This window comes from Miscanthus floridulus, chromosome 6 (assembly GCF_019320115.1).
Source record: "Miscanthus floridulus cultivar M001 chromosome 6, ASM1932011v1, whole genome shotgun sequence".
Lineage (NCBI taxonomy): Eukaryota > Viridiplantae > Streptophyta > Magnoliopsida > Poales > Poaceae > Miscanthus > Miscanthus floridulus.
Window position 1 is genome coordinate 118,815,488 of NC_089585.1, and position 20,290 is coordinate 118,835,777.

Here is a 20,290-nt window from a genome sequence, read left to right on the forward strand (position 1 = left end):
AAGAAGATTAGAAGTGATAATGGTAAAGAGTTTGACAACACAAATATTAAAGCCTATTGTGATGAAGTTAGAATCAAGCATAAGGTCTCCGCAACATACACTCCTCAACAAAATAGTGTAGTAGAGAGAAAGAACCGGATACTCATTACACTTACAAGAACAATGCTTGATGAGTATAACACACCTAAAGCTCTATGGGCAGAAGCTATCAACACCGCATGCTATGCATCTAACTGCCTATTTCTTCAAAAATTTCTTGGCAAGGAACCTTATGAGTTATTCAATGGGAAGAAGCTGGATGTCTCCTTCTTTAGGGTGTTTGGTTGTAAATGCTACATCTACAAGAAGCGGCAACACCTAGGAAAGTTTCAAAGACATTATGATATTAGTTTTTTTGTTGGTTACTTATCAAAGTTTAAAGCATATCGAGTATTTAATCATGCCACCGACTTGGTTTAAGAAATATATGATATGGAATTTGATGAATCTAACGACTCCCAAGGAGCACATGAGAATCTTAATGATCTAGGTGATGAACCATTGAGGGAGGCCATGAAGAATATTTCAATTGGAGACATCAAGCCTAAAGATGATGATGATGATGATGTATAAGTGATTGATCCACCTTCTTCATCAAATGTGCCATAAAATGATGATAAAGATAGGAGAGTAGAAAATGAAGATACTCATGTCTCTCATGATCAAATGGTGGCACATGCACAAGATGTTGATGCACCACAACCTCCCCCTCAAGTGGTTGATAGAAGAAATTCACCTCTACTACAAGCTCATCCATAAGATCTCATCATAGGGAGTCCATCAAAGGGTGTAATGACTCGATCTAAAAAACTTGCTTCTTTTATTGAATATCACTCTTTTGTCTCTTGTGTTAAACCTAAGAATGTAGAAGAAGCTCTTCCAGATTTCGATTGGATAAATGCCATGCATGAAGAGTTGAACAACTTCGCCCGCAATGAAGTTTGGAGTCTTGAAGAGCAACCACAAGGTGCAAGAGTTGTTGGAACAAAGTGGATGTTCCACAATAAGCAAGATGATCAAGGCGTTGTTGTGAGGAACAAGGCAAGACTAGTTACAAAGAGGTTCTCTCAAGTTGAAGGGTTGGATTTTAGAGAGACCTTTGCACCGGTTGCAAGACTTGAAGCCATTCATATCCTCCTTGCATATGCATCACATCATGAAATAAAACTATATCAAATGGATGTTAAATGTGCATTTTTAAATGACTTTATTAATGAACTAGTCTATGTTGATCAACCTCTTGGGTTTGAAGACCCTAGATATCCTAAACATGTTTATAGGTTGTCCAATGTGCTATATGGGCTTAAGCAAGCCCCAAGGGCATGGTATGAATGTCTTTGGGATTTCCTCATTGAGAAGGGCTTCACCATTGGGAAGGTCGACACCATGCTATTCATCAAGAAGCTTGATGGAGAGATCTTCATTTGTCAAATATATGTTGATGATATCATATTTGGATCATCAAATGAAGATTCTTGCAAAGAGTTTAGTGAATTTATGTCGAAGGAGTTTGAGATGTCTATGATTGGAGAGCTTACATTCTTTCTTGGTTTTCAAGTCAAGCAAATGAGAGAAGGGATCTTCATCTCTCAAGAAAAATATACCAATAATCTTCTCAAGAGGTTCAATATGGATGAATGTAAGCCAATCAAGACACAGTGCCATCTAATGTATATCTCAACCTAGATGAGGGAGGTAAAACGGTTGATCAAACTCTCTACCACTCTATGATTGGTAGCTTGTTATACTTAACCGCATCTAGGCCCAACATCATATTTAGTGTGTGTATATGTGCTAGATTTCAAGTTAATCCTAAGGAAGCTCATTTGGTAGCCGTTAAAAGAATCCTTAGGTATCTTAAGCACACACCAAGCATTGGACTTTGGTATCCCAAAGGAGCTAGATTTGAATTAGTTGGCTATTCCGATTCGGATTATGCCGGTTGCAAAGTTGATAGGAAAAGCACATCTGGAGGATGCCATTTGCTTAGTAGATCACTTGTGTCTTGGTCCTCCAAGAAGCAAAATAGTATGGCTTTCCCATCGCCGAAGTGGAATACATTATCGTAGGTGCTTATTGTGCACAAATACTTTACATGAAGCAAACTTTGCTAGACTATGGTATAGTTCTAGAAAAGGTACCACTTTTATGTGATAATGAGAGTACGATAAAGCTTGCTAATAATCTGGTTCAACACTCTCGCACCAAGCACATAGATATCCGTCATCACTTTCTTAGAGATCATAATGCTAAGAATGATATATCATTAGAAGGTGTAAGGACCGAGGATCAATTGACGGATATCTTCACTAAACCGTTAGATGAGGATACATTTTGTTGGTTGAGGAATGAGCTCAATGTGCTTGATTTTAGTAACTTTACTAGAAAATGAGCTTGTGTTGTCCTTTGCATTGCATTGCAATATACAACATGCTTAATTTTTGGTATTGCATTTAGGGCTTGTCTAACATGGTTAAGATAACCGTCGAAAAGCGTGTGAAGAAGCTTAACCTTGGATCAAACTTGACAAGCAACTAGAATTACTTTCAAGTATTGCATTGCATATGCATGAATGTTGTTTTGTCATTTCTCTTCAATCACCCTTGTATTGCCTATTTTCTTAAAAAGAATTATAGCTTAAAACAAAATACTTTGAAAAATTTGAGGGTTTGAGAGAGATTACTCACATCAGTCCCAATTGGTGTTTATTTGGGTCTTTTTGAAGTTGGAACTTGATTAGGAACAGGTAGCACGAAGGAACATTGAAGATTTGCTGAAAAAGAGTGACCAAACGCTGTACCGGACTCTGCTCCCTGTGTCCGGCCAGTTCACAAGAGGTGAACCGTTGTTGCAAAGGAGTGACCGGATGCTAAAATAGTTCTTTCCCTACGTCCGATCACATGATGTCCCCGTGTCCGGTCAAGCAAAGAAGATCTAAAGATCGACCGGACTCTGGCTATATCTGATCAGTAGTGGTCGGACGCATCTGATCGTGACTTGGGAGGTTTTGTACCTCTCTGTTGTCGATCAGACTCCGACTAGCAGCGTCCGATCATTGCCACCAAAGCATCCGGTCAGTAGAAGTCGTGCGGATCTATAACTCTTCTCTGTTTCCTTATCCATCACAGGTGAGCCACCATATAACCACGTCGCCTTAACCTATTCCCGCACGCCCGCGCCAACTTCGCCATTCCCAAGCCGAGCTACCGTGCCATCCTCACCAGCACCGCATTGCTTCATCGCATCCTCTCATGCCTACTCCGCTCTCCTCTGTCAGCACCACTCACCTATGCCATCCCGTAGTAGCGCCACCATGCCGCACCGACCTCACCTACGCCCGCAATCATGCCACAGCGCCACCATGCCCGCATTCATCCATGCCACCATGCCCTAGCGCCGCCATGCTCACACATCAGCTGCTCCACCATGCACTGCTAGTGCCGTCTTCCCTACAACAGCACCGCATTGCGCCATCGTGCCCTAACTGCCATCCACCGCACTTACATTAGATTGATCGGCCGTCGTCGAAACCCTAACCCTAATTGCCAATTCGGTGGTGCCCGTGATCCGTTTCTCTTCTTTTCGGTCGCTGATTCATCAGGTAGCAAGCCCTTGCTTCTAATTTCGTATCTATTGCTTGCTTCTTAGGGTTTCGTATCTCTAGATGTATATTGGAATTATTCATATATCCAATCTATTCTATCGTGCAGTGAGTCAGTGTGTTTGAGGTAACTTTGGCAGTTGACAGTTAACTCGGGGCCAAGCTCGTGAGTATGGATTGAGGCCAAGCCTTAGGAGTGACAGTTGGCGGTTGATTCTTGTCAGTGGCAATTGCTCTTTTTAGGTCCAGCAATGGCACGTGTCAAGAACACCGGAGGTGGTCTAGGTGATGAGGATCCGAGGCCTCTGCCTCGCTTGCCTGCTAAGGTGAAAGGCAAGGAGACAAAGAAGACTACATCAAAGAAGCAGAAGTTTGAAGATGCTGATACAGCGAGAGCAGTAGCAGTAGCAGCCGCCTTAGAGCATGCAGAGAGAGGAGGTGCTCAGAGTGGTGTTGTCATTGCAGATCAGCTTTCACCAGCACAGAGGGCAGCCATTGAGCAGGTTGAGTGTCATCATGGTAGTCTAGCTAGGATTGTCATGCTTGAGGGATGGTGTGTTGTTTTGGAGGAGACTCAGCCTTAGGGGAGCCACAGCCACAGACACAGCCACCAGTGTAGTCAGAGGGTGCTGAGCAGACTCAGGAGGGAGAGCAGATAGAGGAGATAGAGCAGGCACCTCAGCCACAATTATGCCACTCTAGTCGTACCCAAACCTTGGTGACACCAAGGCCAGAGACACAGAGGAAGGGTTCTCGTCTGCCTCCTAGATTATAGGGTCCACCTCTAGTGACTCATCTGGATTTGAGGGCCGCCACGGCCAAGCAGGTGCAGCAGCTCAGGTTTGTTTAGTTTGAGGACTGGTAGGAGGGATGAGCGTGCTTCAGAGGGTTTTTATACACCACTATAGGAGGATTTCTATAATGCTTATTTAAACAGTGGTGTGGCTTTTAGATCTTAGAGAGTATGCTCTATTGAGGCCATTGTAGCAACAGCTGGAGAGTAGATCCGCCCTCATCTTTCTTACTTGCTTGGGCTGACAGATTTACTTGGACGGACAGGTAGATATGTTCCATCTTGGGTCCATGAGTTCTATGCTACACTTTGGATTAACCCAGCTCATAGGTTCATAAACTTAGCATTTAGAGGCCGTGACTATAGGCTGATGAGCTTCAAGGTCAGAGAGATCCTTAGGTTATAGGAGTCACCCATCCGCCTTCACGAGGTTTGCTATGGTCATACAAAGCCTCATAGACGCCCTCACGATGGTCTTGTGCCTCCTACAGATCTCATCCGACCTTGCTTCACAGAGCCATTTGACGAGGGATTAAGCAAGACACCAAGAGATCTTACTCCCATAGCTAGACTGGTTGATGCTATCATGAGGAGGACCCTACTACCGAGGATGGGATATCATGAGAGATTGACTCGCATTCAGTTGTGGCTACTAAACTCTCTAATCTAGCAGACAGTATTTGATATATGGGATCTCATTCTTTCTAAGATGAAGGATACACTTGCAGAGAGATTCAGAGGTCACAGGCAGCTGCCATATGCTCACTGGATCACTTTTCTGATTCATAGGGCAGTCATAGTGAGGCCTCCTGAGATGTTTGCAGAGTATTCATGAGCTACTACAAAGTTTCCAGCTTATAACATGACTCAGATGCTCTGCCATAGTGCAGCGAGGACACCTAGCCAGCTGTGCCATCACCTAAAGGTGCCAGAGACCATAGCCCAGTAGGATAAGATCATCAGGGGCATAGCAGCTACAGAGGAGGAGCAGCTAGATGCTCAGCAGGAGGGTATGGTTGAGAGCAACCCTAGTGACAGTTTAGATGATGACTACTAGGATATCCCTCAGATGCCTCCATGATGACATGACGGTGAGGCCAGTGGCTCCAGCTCAGCTCCATCACAGCCACCGCAGACAGACCCCACTTTTCTTGCTATACTTGAGCGGATGAGGCAGGATTAGGCTCACCAGGCCTAGGAGACCGCAGCTGCTCTAGCATAGGTTTAGTCTAGACAGGATGAGTTCCAGCGATAGCAGTAGGCTATCCAGCAGCAGCAGGCCATGCAGCAGCAGTTACTTGGATTCATGCAGCATGTCGTCTTTGCTATTGGGGCTTCATCGCCATAGCTTACACCTCAGCTCGGCTAGCCTGCCACCACTATAGTGACTCTAGGTTTTCAGCCTATTGGGCTTTTGAGTCAGGGACAGCCAGCTACCATGTTCACCTCACCTATAGAGCAGGTGTCCTAGTGGTTTGCTTCGCTAGTGCTAGCCTAGAGTCTTTCCTTCACACCTCTACATACAAGCTTCACACCGGCTCAGAGTTCGTCGATGCTTGTGATTGACACCCTAGTCTCTACGAGCCTCAGTGCTACTTTCAGCGAGTTGATAGGGCAGCTTACACTGCTAAAGCTATGTATCTGTCGGTGTTTTGGACCAGGGGTCCTCAACCAACTAGTGAATTTATCCTGCGTGTTTCCAATTCTAGATGGTGATGCAAAGTGACACAAGGTTTATGCTGGTTCGGGCAATTCGAGCCCTACATCCAGTCTAGGAGATTGATCTTGTATTCCTTGCACCAAAGTGCTTATAGTAGGGGGTTACAAGCTAGATGAGAGAGAGAGCTAGTCCCAGGTCTTGGCGGGGAGTGATGCGGGCTACTTGAGACGTTGCTCTCAAGCGGCAAGGTAGTGTGCGTGTTACAGAGTGTTGTTCTTTGTGAGAACCTGTCTCCTCCTAGAAATAGCCCAAGCCCTTTCCTTTTATAGTTTGAAGGGAGGACCAGGGCAGCACATGAGCTAACTATACGGCATCGTGCAAACAGAGGTGGTGTGTCCGAGCCTTGTAGCCTGTTCCTATGGCGGCATAGTCATCAGAGTGGTCCGTCCTTGGAGCACTGGGGCGGCGTGCAGGTCACATCCGATCCTATGCGTCAAGGGAGCTCTAGGACTGCCTCAGAGCGGGTGCGGCGGTCAGCGTGCGGGTCGTTGTGGATTGACTATGCGCGAGGCTGAGGCTCGGTCGGTGCCGAGGCCGCACCATGGTGGGGGGTGTGGGGGATATACCCCCGGGTACCACAAGATGGTACATGGGCCGCACCATCCGAGGTGGCCCGGCCCGTAAGATCAAGGCGTGCACATCAAGATTATAAGTTGTACTAGATATTGTAATAGTACCAAATTGGATACTTTACTTGTAACCTTGTCTCTTCGGAGTATATAAGGAGAGGCAAGGGTCCCCTAGAGGACAGGTTAATCAGTATACATCTCAATACAATACACCAAAGACACAGGACGTAGGGTATTACATCGATCAGACGGCCCGAACCTGTCTAAATCGCTGTCTCTGCGCCTTGTGTCATCATCTGGTTCCTGATTACGCGCACCGTCTACCGATAATCTACCACCACGGGCACCCCCCTCGGTGGACTGCCGACCATATTTCGTCGACAGTGGCGCGCCAGGTAGGGGGTGTGCGCTTGATCCATGGCGAGCCAGATGGACCTCAAATCAACAACGCGTTCTCGTCGTCAATCTCGTGGAGATCCATCCCGGTCCACGACGACGATTCATCGCTGCTACACCAGCCCCTGCGACTGCAGATCCGATCTCGGAACCACCTCCGAGGTCGTCTTCACCAACAACTCGCCGCCGCTGCTCTGGTTGGCCCTCGTCGACGACTCACCGCCGATGCTCTTGTCAGCCCTCGCCGACCACTCGCCGTCGCTGCCCTCATCAGCCCTCGTCGATGACTCGCCGTCGCTGCCCTCATCAACCCTCGTCGATGACTCGCCGTCGCTGCCCTCATCAACCCTCGTCGACAACTCGCCGTTGCTGGTCTCATCAGCCCTCGTCGACAACTCGCCGCCGCTGCCCTCGGTGGCCTTCGCCGATGTCCCTCGCCGTCGACTCGTCGTCACCGCTCGATGGCCTCCGCTGAGCTCCGACCACGTCGAAAACATCCCGAGTAGCTCCGCCGAACTCCGACCACAGACCACGTCGACCACGTCCCGAGCAGCTCGCCGAGCTCCGACCACATCGACCATGTCCCGAACGGCTCCGCCGAGCTCCGACCACGTCGACCACGGACCACGTCGACCACGTCCCGAGCGGCTCCACCGAGCTCCGACCACATCGACCACCAGACCACGTCGCAATAATGATCGCCACGAAGAACGGCGCTATGGCAATCGCAACCACCGTCATGACGATAGGTCGGAAAGCTCGAGGACCGCCAACTTCGTCGCCACCGACCAGATTTCTATCTAAAGATAAGTACACTTCTAATATTTATATTTAATATAATTTTCATTACGTTGTTTCTCCACAACGTCCTCGTCATGATTATTCTTCAAATAACGTTTGTCCATGTATTCCATCTTAAATATAACATACAGCTATACTTAATGCAAATCCTCTACCAGTCATGTTGTCGCTCGATGCCTCTAGAGACGGCCCTGTCTCCAGCTCCTCCCTACACGTGCACGAGCGTCCGCCCTCTGCGTTATGGGTGGTCGGCAGCGGCTCCTTAGCGACGCTTTGTTCTTCCTACACGTGCACGGGCTCCGCGCCCCGCGTTATGGTTAACGGGCTAGCTAGGGCTGGAGGCTCAGCTACATACTAACTGGTCGGACGATTTATATTAAGTATAAACACAAACTTCATATTAACACTGATGTTTACAAAGCACCAACTGCTTTATCACATCATGCTCATTTGCAAATGACTGTTGATCGTCATACGCTATTTCTTCACCGCTGATTTTTCTCCATAATTTATTATTTTGTACATTATGTACTACCATTCTACATTTATATTGTAGGAATTTCGAGCTATGCTCGGGGACTGCCTCGATCACTCTCTGACCACGGCTCGGGGACTTCGTCACTCGCTCCTCGACCTGTGCTCGGGGACTGCCTCGATCACTCTCCGACCACGGCTCGGGGACTTCGTCGCTCGCTCCTTAACTTGTGCTCGGGGACTGCCTCGACCACTCTCCGACCACGGCTCGGGGACTTCATCGCTCGCTCCTCAACCTGTGCTCGGGGACTGCCTCGATCACTCTCCGACCATGGTTCGGGGACTTCGTCGCTCGCTCCTCGACCTGTGCTCGGGGACTGCCTCGACCACTCTCCGACCACGGCTCGGGGACTTTGTGTCTCAACTACATGTGACTGGCAACTCGCATACAGTTGGGATATTTTTTCTCACTTAGACCTTGCTACAAGGCTCATACCTCGCCTTCCAGCAAGCTTGGGGACTACATCGGTACGATGCACCTGCCGGTGCATCTCGTATCGCCTGTACGACGATTGGGTTCTCAACTTAACTGGGAATTCTTTTTAGACCCTGGCACCATGTGCCTATGTCACCTACTACCAGGCTCGGAGACTAAGTGGGCACACTTCACCTTGTGGTGAATGTGTTTGTTTTTCGACCCCTACGCCTCTGATGATCAAAGACGCTACGCTTCAAGACGCACTTACATTTCTGATCCTATGCGTGCCGAGGCTTGGAGGCGATGATGACCTGGGCCAGGCTGCCCATGTCATGTTGTTTTTTGGGGCGAGGATCGTGGGGCATAGTGTAGTGTGGGTGCTGATCATGGGCACAACGTCAAAATACAGTGGCCGGTAATCCCCGCCGTGCCCTGTCTCAGCCGGTATGGCGCTGATGCAACCTCATGTCCCGTCAGCCATTTCGCGGTGTCGAGCCGTTGTCCGGCTGAGATTGCGGGAGTGGTTGACGTATTAATGGGACATGACGTGCTGTCGGGAAGACCGGTCGAGGCAGAGGCGATGGGCTGTGGATAAGCTAGCCTCGAGCGATACAGAGAATGAGGCCTCGCACGAGACAGAGATTGGGCTCCTTGCTGAGGCCTTCCGTGAGAGGCCTCGCGTGAGGCAGAAATTGCATCAGGACGCCGAGACCTCCTGTGTGAGGCCTGAGGCGATGCGGAGAGCCGGGTGGGCTCGGACGGGGCTGGTGATGAGCCCATGGCTTACCCTCTAACTTTGTCGTTGATGGGATTTAAGTGCCTCTTTTGGTGTACGCTTGGGGTACCCTATTTTATGGTACCCGACAGTAGCCCCCGAGCCTTAGGGGGAGTGAGTGCACTCTCCCTGAGGGTTTATCGAGACTTGGCTTGCAGTCGCTCCCGTAGGGATTGTGTTTTGCTTCTTGAGGTTTCGGTGGGTGCGTGTGAGCACACCCGCCGGGTGTAGCCCCCGAGGCCCTGGAGGAGTGGAGTTACTCCTCTAGGGGCTTTTTTGTTTTTGTGTTTGAGTGAGGAGTTTTTATCATGTTTGCTGAGCCCACAAGTGCGAGTTTGGGTCGCAGGGGTCTCGGCAATGTCGTAGGAAGAGCCCCCTAGCCTCCGCACGGAGCAAGAGGTCCATTAGGAGTTCCCCTAGCTTTTTGTACGATCCTCATATTTCCTTTTCGCTCGGAAGGAGGGGTGGAATATGCCAGGCTACCCTCGGTGGGCACGAGCGTTAGCACTTCTGGTGAGCTGTTATCGGGTAGGTCCGAGTGGAGGCCCGTGCCCTATTCGCTAGGGATGGTTAGCGGTCTAGAGACACACTCTAAGAGTACTAGAGGGTTTCTCTAGTGGGTCCCAAGGCCGTTCGCTAGGCCTCGGTGGCTCGGTGCCTCCCTACGGTGGGATGCCATTCGGAGACCTCCCTGCCAGTCTCAGACATGACTTAGGGCATCCCAAGCATTTCGCTTGCTTGGGCCTCAGCCATTCGTGGGCTCGCCCATAGTCATCCCTAACTCTGTTGCCCTGGGGTGGCTGTCGAAACCTTAGGGGGCCCAGCCTTAGAACCCCTGGACCATAATGGGCTCGGTGCCCTTTATCGTATCTGTAACAAAGCTTCTAGCATGGGCTTAGATCGTTTGTCTTCGTCTTGGGTGCAGGAGGAGCCCCCAAGCCTCCGCCTGGAGCAAGAGGGCGGTCAGGGGTCCCCTAGCTTTTTTTGTTCGACCCTCATATATCCTTTTCGTTCGGACGGAGGGTTTATTTGTCGAGCCCATTCGGGTGCGAGCCGGAGCCGCTGGGTCTCGGCAAGGTTGCAGGAAGAGCCCCCTAGCCTCTGCACGAAGTGAGAGGGCCATCAGGAGCTCCCCTAGCTTTTTATACGCCCCTCGCGCATGAGGGTTTGTTTGCCGAGGCCCCTTTGTGCATGAGCCTAGGTAGTGGGGTCTCGACAAGGTTGCAGGAAGAGCCCCCTAGCCTCTACACGGGGTAAGAGGTCCGTCGGGGGTTCCCCTGACTTTTTTGTATGACCCTCGCGCTTCCTTTTCGCTCAAAAGGAGGGGTGGAATGTGCTAGGCTACCCTCGGTGGGCACGAGCGTTGGCACTTTTGGTGAGCTGTTATCAGGTAAGTCTGAGTGAAGGCCCATGCCCCATTCGCTAGGGGACGGCTAGCGGTCCAAAGACACACTCCAAGAGTACCAGAGAGTTTCTCTAGTGGGTGCCGAGGCCGTTCGCTGGGCCTCGGTGGCTCAGTGCCTCCCTACGGTGGGATCCCATTCAGAGACCTCCCTACCGGTCTCGAACATGACTTAGGGCATCCCAAGTGTTTTGCTTGCTTGGGCCTCAGCCCCATATAGACTCGCCCATGGTTGTCCCTGACTCTGTTGCCCTAGGGCGGCTGTTGAAACCCCTAGGGGCCTAGCCTTCGAACCCCTGGACCGTAATAGGCTCAGAGCCTGGTTCCTTCATCTGAAAGGAATAGGGCGGGGGGAATCTCTTCCCCATCGGCTCGGTAACAGGTGGTGCGCCTTTTGAGGCGGTTTCCTGGGGAGGCAAAACGACGCCTGCTGCCGTAGTGGCCGAGCGTGACGTGGTGGATGGGACGTAACTATTCCCGTAATTAATGAGAAAGAAGTGGGCGCATGGGCGGCAAAATCGGATCGTGGTTAACCACACCGGATCGTGGGGAAACTCCCTCGATTTCATCGCCCGTTTGTTTTGCCTTCCTATACATAAATACTCGAAGAGTCTCGCCCCTCCTCACCTTACCTTGCCTGTGTTAGCTCTGCCTCCATCGAGCCGTCGCTAGAGCAGCGGGTGCCGGGAAGAAGAAGGGTGAAGAGCGAGCCAGGGAGAAAGCAAGAAAAAGCGAGAGAGTGAGAGAGAGAACAACTCACCACCGCATCTGATCCCTCCACCGCACTCATGGCCAGCGACATCATTGTTGTCGAGGCAGACCCCTAGGATCCTTCTGACGTTATCGTGGAGACACTCCAGTCGCTCATCGATGGCGGACTCCTTCGTCTAGTGATGGACCCCAACAGGTCAGAGTGGATCGCTCCGTACAACGAGCTAGAGCTGAGGCCTCGCGACGCCTACGTCGTGAGCTTTGTCTCCTTTCATGAGCACGGCCTTGGTGTCCTAACGGATCGGTTCATGCGGGCACTCCCACACTACTATGGCGTGGAGCTCCACAACTTCAACCCCAACTCCATCGCACAGGTGGCCATCTTCGTTGTCGTCTACAAGGGGTACTTGGGGATTGCTCCCCATTGGGAGTTGTGGCTCCATCTCTTTCGGGTAGGGCACACCACTAAGTCAACGGGCATGTCGGGCATAAGGAAAGCGACGAGGGTCGGTGGCTGCACTCTCCAAGTGCGCCAGGACCACCAGCACCTCTACATCCTAGCCCAGCTCACGTCATCCAATCGCCGATGCTACACAAGCTGGTTCTACCTTCGTAATGACGATGGAGGACTTCCCCCCTACACTGGGCAGATTATGGGGAGCTGCCCGAAGAGGTGAAAGTATGGCGTCCCAAAGGATGACTAGCCCAAGCTGTAGCTGCTTCTAGAGGGGCTGGAGAGGCTACGGGGCCGTGGCCTTACCGTGGCTGTGGTCGTGGCCACCTTCCACCACCGGAGGGTGCTACTGCTAATGGCTCGGCGGTGGTGGCTATTCGAGATGAAGTCAGGTGAGCCTATTGAGGGCATCTAGATGTCCTCCTCTGCCCTTTCCGATGAGGAAATTCTTTGTTAGGTGGGGGAGATAGTAGAGGCAAAGCTAAGGGGTGGCAACTTGACCCCCATCGCGATGCGACCGTCGCAAGGGTTCCTCTTGCTAGTAAGTCATGTGCTGCTATAGCCTCTGAGCCTCCTCCATTTCCCCTTACCCCTTGTTCCCTTATGCACGTTCGTCGTTCTTGTAGGGGATGAGGGACGTGCGCTCCTCTCCGCCACCTATTCTTGAGGACGTGAGGCGGTGGATGATCAACCGGGTGCACGCCGACATGCAGAAAAAATGGAAAGACGCCAAGGCGATGAATCGCACAAAGAAAATCCTCACGCGCGAGGAGCTGGATAAGCGCCGCCGTCAACAAAGGAAGGATGGTCTCCCGTTGGAGGAATCCCTATCGTCGTCGCTGTCGATGGAGGCCTCGGACGGGGATGATGAGGGCGAGGTGGGGCAAGGTCCCCTGGACCATCTCCCTAACATAGTGGAGGTGGTGCCTGGGGCGTTGGCAAGCAGCCCGGCACTCCCAGGAGGAGGAAGAGCGGACTCAGGGTCGGCAATTGCCCGCTCCGGGGCCAAGACTGACACGCCTGAGGCGCGGGCGTTGGGCAAATGCGTCGTCAGCCCGGTGGGCTCGGCGGCGGCGATGGAACAAGTGGCGGTGGAGGCGACGCAACTACCCCCACAGAGGACCGAGGGGGTGTCGGGGTCCATTGAGGACCAACTGGTGCCGATGGACACGGAGGCGATGCCTCTGCCACCGCCACCGCCTTTGGGGACGAGGGTCACTGTGGTGAAGTGGTTGCCACCCTGCTCGAGGTAGGTGTATTTTTGGTGGGGTCGCAGTGCCTTCCGTTCATTCTTTTATCTTGTACTGACCCTGTGATCGTCTTGTCCTTAGCCGGAAGCGGCCTGCGGAGGTGCCTACCTTGGTGCCCCTCAAAGCGCTCAAGGTTAGCCCTGGCTCCATCGCCCACTGGGTGGCATCGGTGCAAGCCACCCTGCATCACGGCGTGGCATCGGCGAGGGCCGACCCGAAGGAGCCGGCCTCTCTAGGAGGGGCTACCGAGGCGGCCCTGACACAGGAAGGGGAGGTAGCGCCTCCGCCCCATGATGGCGAGGCTTGTGGGTCAGATGTGGCCAAGGTTCCCTTGGCCGCCGAGACTAGCGGGACCGAGGTCCCTAGGGTTTCACAAGCCGGGGCGACAGAGACTGCGGCGCCCGGGACCATCGAGGCCGCTGCGGTGGGCACCAGGGCCCTCGCGACTGCTGAGGTCACGATGGCGGAGACCGGAGCCCCCAGGACCACTGAGGCCACGATGGTAGAGGCCGAAGCCCCCAGGATCACCGACGCTAACGTGATCATGGCGGGGCTGCCAGCCTAGGAAGTGGAGATGAAGGCGGTGAAGGCCTTGGCGGCACCCTTGGTTCAGGGCCCGCCATCGTTGTGAGAGGGCGCCCGAGAGGTGGAGATTCTTTCGATCTCCTCCGATAATACTTCCCGGGCGTAAGAGATGGCCGACACCGAGGTGGTTGGTGTCGTGGAACAACCAGTTCCAACTCCGAGCGAGGGAAGCTCAGCCCTCGCGTGGGTGCGACCCGAACCTCACGGGTGGAACCACCCGCGTGTCCTATGGCAAAGCCGGGATGATCCTGAGGCAGGTCCTCTATTTGACGTTGAGGATGTGGCCGAGGGAGGTCGCTGGGATACGTTCGAGTAGTACCGCCAGCTTGTGGAGCGGTCTCTACGGACGGCGCTGTCGGTGGTGGCCAACGATTTGCCTGGAGTCACCTAGGTTTGTGCTTTCTTTTCCCATGCAGTGGTCTTTTTCCGAGCTTTCTTTGTAGGGATTGACCCCTATTCTGTTTCCCCTAGGAGCTTGAGACCCGATCTATTGGGAAGTTGGTCTTCCTCCACTGGGAGAGGGATGTCTAGGACCACCTTCAGCGGCAGAAGGGCCTTCTTGCCGGTGCCAACGAGCTCCTATCAACGCGGAGCGCAGAGGTGGAGGACCTCCACCTTCGTTGTGCCAATGCGAAGGTCGAGGCGGCCACGGCCCAGGAGTAGCTCGCCCCTCTAGCGGCGCGGGTCAAGGAGTTGGAGGAGGAGCTCACCCGTGCAGCCAGTGATCGGGATGCCTTTAGGGCTCGAGCCATAGAAGCTACAGCCTCGGCGATGGCTCTTGTTGGGCAGCTAGGGGCAGAATAGAATGTGCACCGGCTGACAAAAGGTGCTTTGGATGAGGCCCTTGCAGTAGCTGAGGCCTCGCAAACTGAGGCTGTGGTTTGGAGGGGGACGGCCGAGGGTGAGTCCTAGTCCCCTTGTTTTATTTTCTTTTCCTTATGTTCGTTCCCTAACTTCCTTGTGTGATGCAGAGCTGGGGAGTGAAGCTTCCAGGGCGGCCGAGGCTTCTCGGGTCGAGGCCCAGCGCCTAAAGGAGAAGGTCGAGGCTTCCCGGGCCGAGGCCCTGCGCTGGAAGGAGAAAGCCAAGGCCTATCAGGTCGAGACCCGACGCTGGGAGCAGAAGGCCAAGGGTGAGTTCCATAGGCTTCCGCCCCTAATTTAGGTTGTTTTTTCCCTCGCTCAACCTCATTCCATTTTTCATGGTGCAGAGTCAGAGGCGGAGGTTACTCGGGTTGCCAAGGCTTCTAGCACGGTGCGGACGGTGCTCGAGACTAAGATCGGGGAGCACGAGGCGCTGAAGAGTGCCGCCCGTGCCGCCTACGACGCCCTGGCGGTCGAGGGGGTTCAATCAGGCAGCTCCCTTGGGAGCCGTCTGACTGCACTGAGTGGTCAAGTGTGTGAGCGGCTCCGAGGAGCGCTACACATGGGCATCAAGCGTGCACTGGCCGTCATCGCCTTGCACTACATTGGCGTCGACCTTCAGGCCATCAGCGATGGCTACGTCTTGCCCGATGATGACGATGAGGCCGATGAGGTGGTGACGAAGCTATTGGAGGTGGTGGAAGGCCCTGGCACCACGCTGGCAATGTTGTTTGAAGAGGAGGTGGTCCCTCCCCCACCGTCTGTCGATGCCGGAGGTGCTGAGCCTTGACCTGGGCCCAAATGGCCATGTAAATAGAGTAGGAATTAGATTTGTGTCGTGACACTTGTGGTCGTCGAGGCCTTTCTTTTTAAAGTACTTGTGTTTTTTTAATCGTTTGTCTTGTATTTCCGAGCCTCTGCCCTCTTGTTGTCTCTGATCTAATTTCTTTGCAAAAAACCTCCTTGGAGCCTAAGCCGTCCCCTAGGCGAAAGGTGGTGAGGGAGTGCCATAGCCCAGAGGCTTAGGCTATCTCGCGACTCAACTAGCCTTCTGGCCCTGAGTCGGGCTTTTGGTCCTTGGGTTTTCCGCAACTGATTCGTTAGAGCGTGCTAGAGGGTTTGGCGTAGGAATTTTTTTCGAAAGACGACTAAAAAAATGGCGTGTGGGATTTTAGGGGGAATCCCCCCTCTAGCCCCCAAGGGAGATTTGGTTCTGTGGAGGTAGAGTTGAGTCTCCCTTACAGTGTTATCGTATTGCCGAGACCAACGATAGGCTCGGGGAACTTCTTGAGAAATTAGAACAACTAAAAACGGGTTTCAATAGTATTCCGAGAAACAATATATACAATGCTTGGAATTTTAAGGATAAAAGCAACATAGTTGTTCTATGTTCCAAGCGTTGGTGAAGATTTCGCCCTTCTCATTGGCTAGCTTGTAGGTCCCGAGCTTCACTACTTGGGCGATGATGTACGGTCCTTCCCATGGTGGGGTCAGCTTGTGGCGGCCCTTGTTGCTCTGTGCTAGCCTCAACACTAGGTCGCCTACCTTCAAGTCTCAGCCTCAAACGCGCCGGGCCTAATAGCGCTGTAGGGTCTGCTGGTATTTAGCCAAGTGCAGCAGAGCGACGTCTTGGGCTTCCTCCAGTTGGTCGAGGGTGTCCTCTCGGGTGGTGCAGTTACTTTGTTCGTTATAGGCTTGTAGCCTTGGGGAACCATATTCCAAGTCAGTGGGGAGGATGGCCTCGGCCCCATAGACCAGGAAGAAAGGTGTGAAGCCCGTGGCTTGGCTTGGAGTGTTCCTCAGGCTCTAGATGACCGATGGGAGTTTGGCGAGCCATTTCTTGCCAAACTTCTTCAACCGGTTGTAAATTCTTGGCTTGAGGCCTTGTAGGATCATGCCATTGGCACATTCTACTTGGCCGTTGGTCCTTGGGTGTCCTACGGCCGACCAGGCCACACGGATGTGGTGGTCATCGCAAAATGTCAAGAACTTTCTGCCGGTGAACTATGTCACGTTGTCGGTGATGATGGTGTTAGAAACCCCAAACCTGTGGATAATGTCAGTGAAGAACAACACTGCTTGCTCGGATTTGATTCGATTGATCAGACAAGCCTCGATCCATTTGGAGAACTTGTCGATTGATACCAGTAGATTGGTGTAGCCTCCAGGGGCCTTTTGTAGAGGCCCGACCATGTCGAGCCCCCACACAGCGAACGGCCATGTGATGGGGATGGTTTGGAGGGCCAGGGCTAGGAGATGCGTCTGCCGAGCGTAGTACTAGCATCCTTCGCAAGAGCATACTAGCTTGGTGGCGTCGGCGACCGCCATTGGCCAGTAGAACCCTTGGCGGAAAGCGTTTCCCATGAGCGTTCGAGGCACCGCATGGTGCCCGCAGGCCCCTATGTGCAAGTCCTGAAGCAGGGCTCGGCCTGCCTCAGCGGTGATGCATCGTTGGAGGACACCGGAGGGACTTCGCCTGTACAATTCATCATTACAGAGGACGTAAGTCTTGGCTCGGCACACAAGCCGTCGGGCTTCGGTCCTGTCACTAGGAAGCTCCCCCTGATCAAGCCAATCGAGGAATGGGATTCGCCAATCCATGTCCTGGTCGGTCTGCGGAGGCTCGGTGTTGACTTCCATGACCTTAGGCTTGGTCGAGGGGGTCTTGGTAGTACAGGGGGTGTCGAGCCCTGCTGCGGATTCCACAGGTGGGCCCTCCTCCATTACCAAGGTGTAGTCAATAGAAGGTTTGTGGAGGTCCCTAGTAAAGACGTTTGGGGGGACCGGAGCCCGTGCCGAGGCCATCTTTGCCAATTCGTCGGTGGCCTCGTTGTACTTCCACGTGATGTGGTTTAGTTCGAGACCGTCGAACTTGTCTTCTAGGCGACGCACCAACTTGCAGTACGCCTCCATTTTGGGGTCGAGGCAATTTGACTCCTTCATGACCTGATCGACGACGAGCTACGAGTCGCCCCAAACATCGAGACACCGTACTCCAAGTTCGAGGGTGACTTACAAGCCATTAATGAGGGCCTCGTACTCGGCCATGTTGTTGGAGGCGGCGAAGTGGAGCCGCACCATGTAGCGCATGTGTACTCCGAGGGGCGAGACGAAAGGAGTCCCGCGCCTGCCCCGGTCTTCATCAGAGACCCATCGAAGTACATGGTCCAGCATTCTATCTGGACTTGGGCAGGTGGTAATTGGGTGTCGGTCCACTTAGCCACAAAATCAGCCAAGACCTGAGACTTAATCGCTTTCCAAGGCGTAAAAGTCAAGGTTTCCCCCATAAGCTCGACGGCCCACTTGGCTATCCTACCTGAGGCCTCCCGGTTATGGACTATCTCTCCCAAGGGGAAAGATGATACCACACTCACTAGGTGAGACTTGAAGTAGTGACGCAGCTTGCGCCGGGCCAGGACTACGGCATAGACCAGCTTCTGGATGTGGGTGTAGCATGTTTTGGTCTCGGAGAGCACCTTGCTGATGAAGTAAATAGGTCGTTGGGTGGGTAGAGCTTGCCCCTCCTCCTACCTTTCTACTACTACGGCAGCGCTGACCACTTGGGTCGTTGCGGCGACATAGAGTAAGAGGGCCTCGCCCCTGGCCGGGGGTACCAGGACAGGTGGATTTGTGAGCAGCGCTTTGAGTCTGTCGAGGGCCTCTTCGGCCTCAGGGGTCCAAGAAAAATGCTTGGATTTTCTCAAGAGTCGGTACAGAGGCAAGCCTTTTTCGTCGAGGCGCGAGATAAAGCGGCTCAGGGCCACAAGGCATCTCATGACCCTCTGTACTCCCTTGAGGTCTCTGATTGGTCCTGTGCTGGTTATGGCTGAGACCTTCTCTGGGTTGGCTTCAATGCCGTGTTCTGAGACTATGAATCCCAAGAGCATGCCTCGGGGGACCCCAAACACACACTTCTCGGGATTGAGCTTGATGCCCCTCTCTCTAAGGCATTTGAAGGCTATCCTCAAGTCATCGACGAGATCCTCAGCCTTTCTGATCTTGACCACGATGTCATCCACGTAGGCCTCGATGGTCCACCCAATGTGGTCACCAAAGACGTGGGTCATGCACCGCTGGTACGTGGCCCCTGCGTTTCTGAGGCCAAAAGGCATAGTCACATAGCAGTACATGCCAAATGGGGTGATGAAAGAAGCCGCAAGCTGGTCGGACTCTTTCATCTTGATTTGATGGTAACCAGAATATGCATCAAGGAAAGACAGGGTCTCGCACCCCGCAGTGGAGTCAGCGATCTGATCGATTCGGGGTAATGGGAAGGGGACTTTTGGACAGGCTTTGTTCAAACTGGTGTAGTCTACACACATCCTCCATTTCCCATTTTTCTTCCTAACTAACACGGGGTTAGCCAACCACTCTGGGTGGGACACTTCCTTGATGAACCCAGCCGCCAAGAGTCTCTGCACCTCCTCATCGATGGCCCTACACTTTTCCTCGTCGAAGCGGCGCAGGCGTTGCTTCACCGGTCTAGAGCCAGCCCAGATGTCCAAGGCATGCTCGGTGACCTCCCTCAATATGCCCGGCATGTCCAAGGGACTCCATGCGAACATGTTGGCATTCGCACAAAGGAAGTCGATGAGCACGGCTTCCTATTTGATGTCGAGGGTGGCGCTGATCCTCAGCACCCAGTCGTTGGGGCAGGCGGGGTCGACCGAGATGAGCTTGATGGCCTCCGCGGGCTCAAACATCCCTGTGTGATGCTTGGAGTCAGGCGCCTCGCCACTGAATTGGTCGAGGTTGGCGATGAGGGTCTCGGCCTTGGTGAGAGCCTCGGCATACTCGATGCACTCGATGTCGTAGTCATATGCATGTTCGTACGTGGACTCAATCATGATGATACCACTGGGGCCTAGCATTTTGGGCTTGAGGTAGGTATAGTTGGGGACTGCCATGAACTTGGAGTAGCATGGCCGCCCTAGGATGGCGTGGTAGGTTCCCCTAAACCCGACCACCTCGAAGGTAAGGACTTCCTTGCGGTAGTTGGAGGGGGTGCCGAAGCAGACAGGAAGGTCGATGTGCCCGAGGGGTCGCATGCGTTTCCCTAGCACGATGCCATGGAAGGGTGTGGTGTCGCCTCAGAGCCTCGATCAGTCGATCTTTAAGAGCTCCAGGGTGTTGGCGTATAGGATATTGAGGCCGCTACCTCCGTCCATCAACACCTTAGAGAGTCGGGTGTTGCCGATGATCGGGTCAACAACAAGTGGATACTGCCCGAGATTTGGAACATGGTCGGGGTGGTCGTCTCGATCAAAGGTGATCGCCTCCCGAGACCAGTTGAGGTACCGGGGAGTGGCCACCTTGACCAAGAAGACCTCTCGGCATTCCCTCTTTCGCTGCCGCGCTGTAAGGCACACCGAGGGTTCGCC

The 20,290-nt window shown here is 52.9% G+C and overlaps 2 protein-coding genes across 2 annotated transcripts; one reads left to right on the plus strand and one right to left on the minus strand.

Moving 5' to 3' along the window:
• Positions 1–11,941: 11,941 nt before the first annotated feature.
• On the plus strand, positions 11,942–14,028 carry LOC136461105 (uncharacterized). The gene is made up of 3 exons (XM_066460550.1): positions 11,942–12,211; positions 12,840–13,462; positions 13,545–14,028. Exons 1-3 carry the CDS (start codon positions 11,942–11,944, stop codon positions 14,026–14,028), a joined length of 1,377 nt encoding a protein of 458 aa, XP_066316647.1.
• A 5,485-nt stretch (positions 14,029–19,513) lies between these two features.
• Positions 19,514–19,816, minus strand: LOC136461106 (uncharacterized). Its single transcript, XM_066460552.1, has one exon. The coding sequence runs from the start codon at positions 19,814–19,816 to the stop codon at positions 19,514–19,516; it is 303 nt and encodes a 100-aa protein (XP_066316649.1).
• Between the last annotated feature and the right edge of the window lie 474 nt (positions 19,817–20,290).

What these genes read in the sequence shown, in the direction of transcription:
- LOC136461105 (XM_066460550.1), top strand. Translation starts at nt 11,942, where the DNA reads ATGGACCCCAACAGGTCAGAGTGGATCGCTCCGTACAACGAGCTAGAG. An exon ending in TGTGGCTCCATCTCTTTCGG is followed by an intron (nt 12,212 to 12,839) that starts GTAGGGCACACC and finishes TCGTTCTTGTAG; the next exon opens with GGGATGAGGGACGTGCGCTC. An exon ending in TGGTTGCCACCCTGCTCGAG is followed by an intron (nt 13,463 to 13,544) that starts GTAGGTGTATTT and finishes TCTTGTCCTTAG; the next exon opens with CCGGAAGCGGCCTGCGGAGG.
- LOC136461106 (XM_066460552.1), bottom strand. Translation starts at nt 19,816, where the DNA reads ATGGCAGTCCCCAACTATACCTACCTCAAGCCCAAAATGCTAGGCCCC.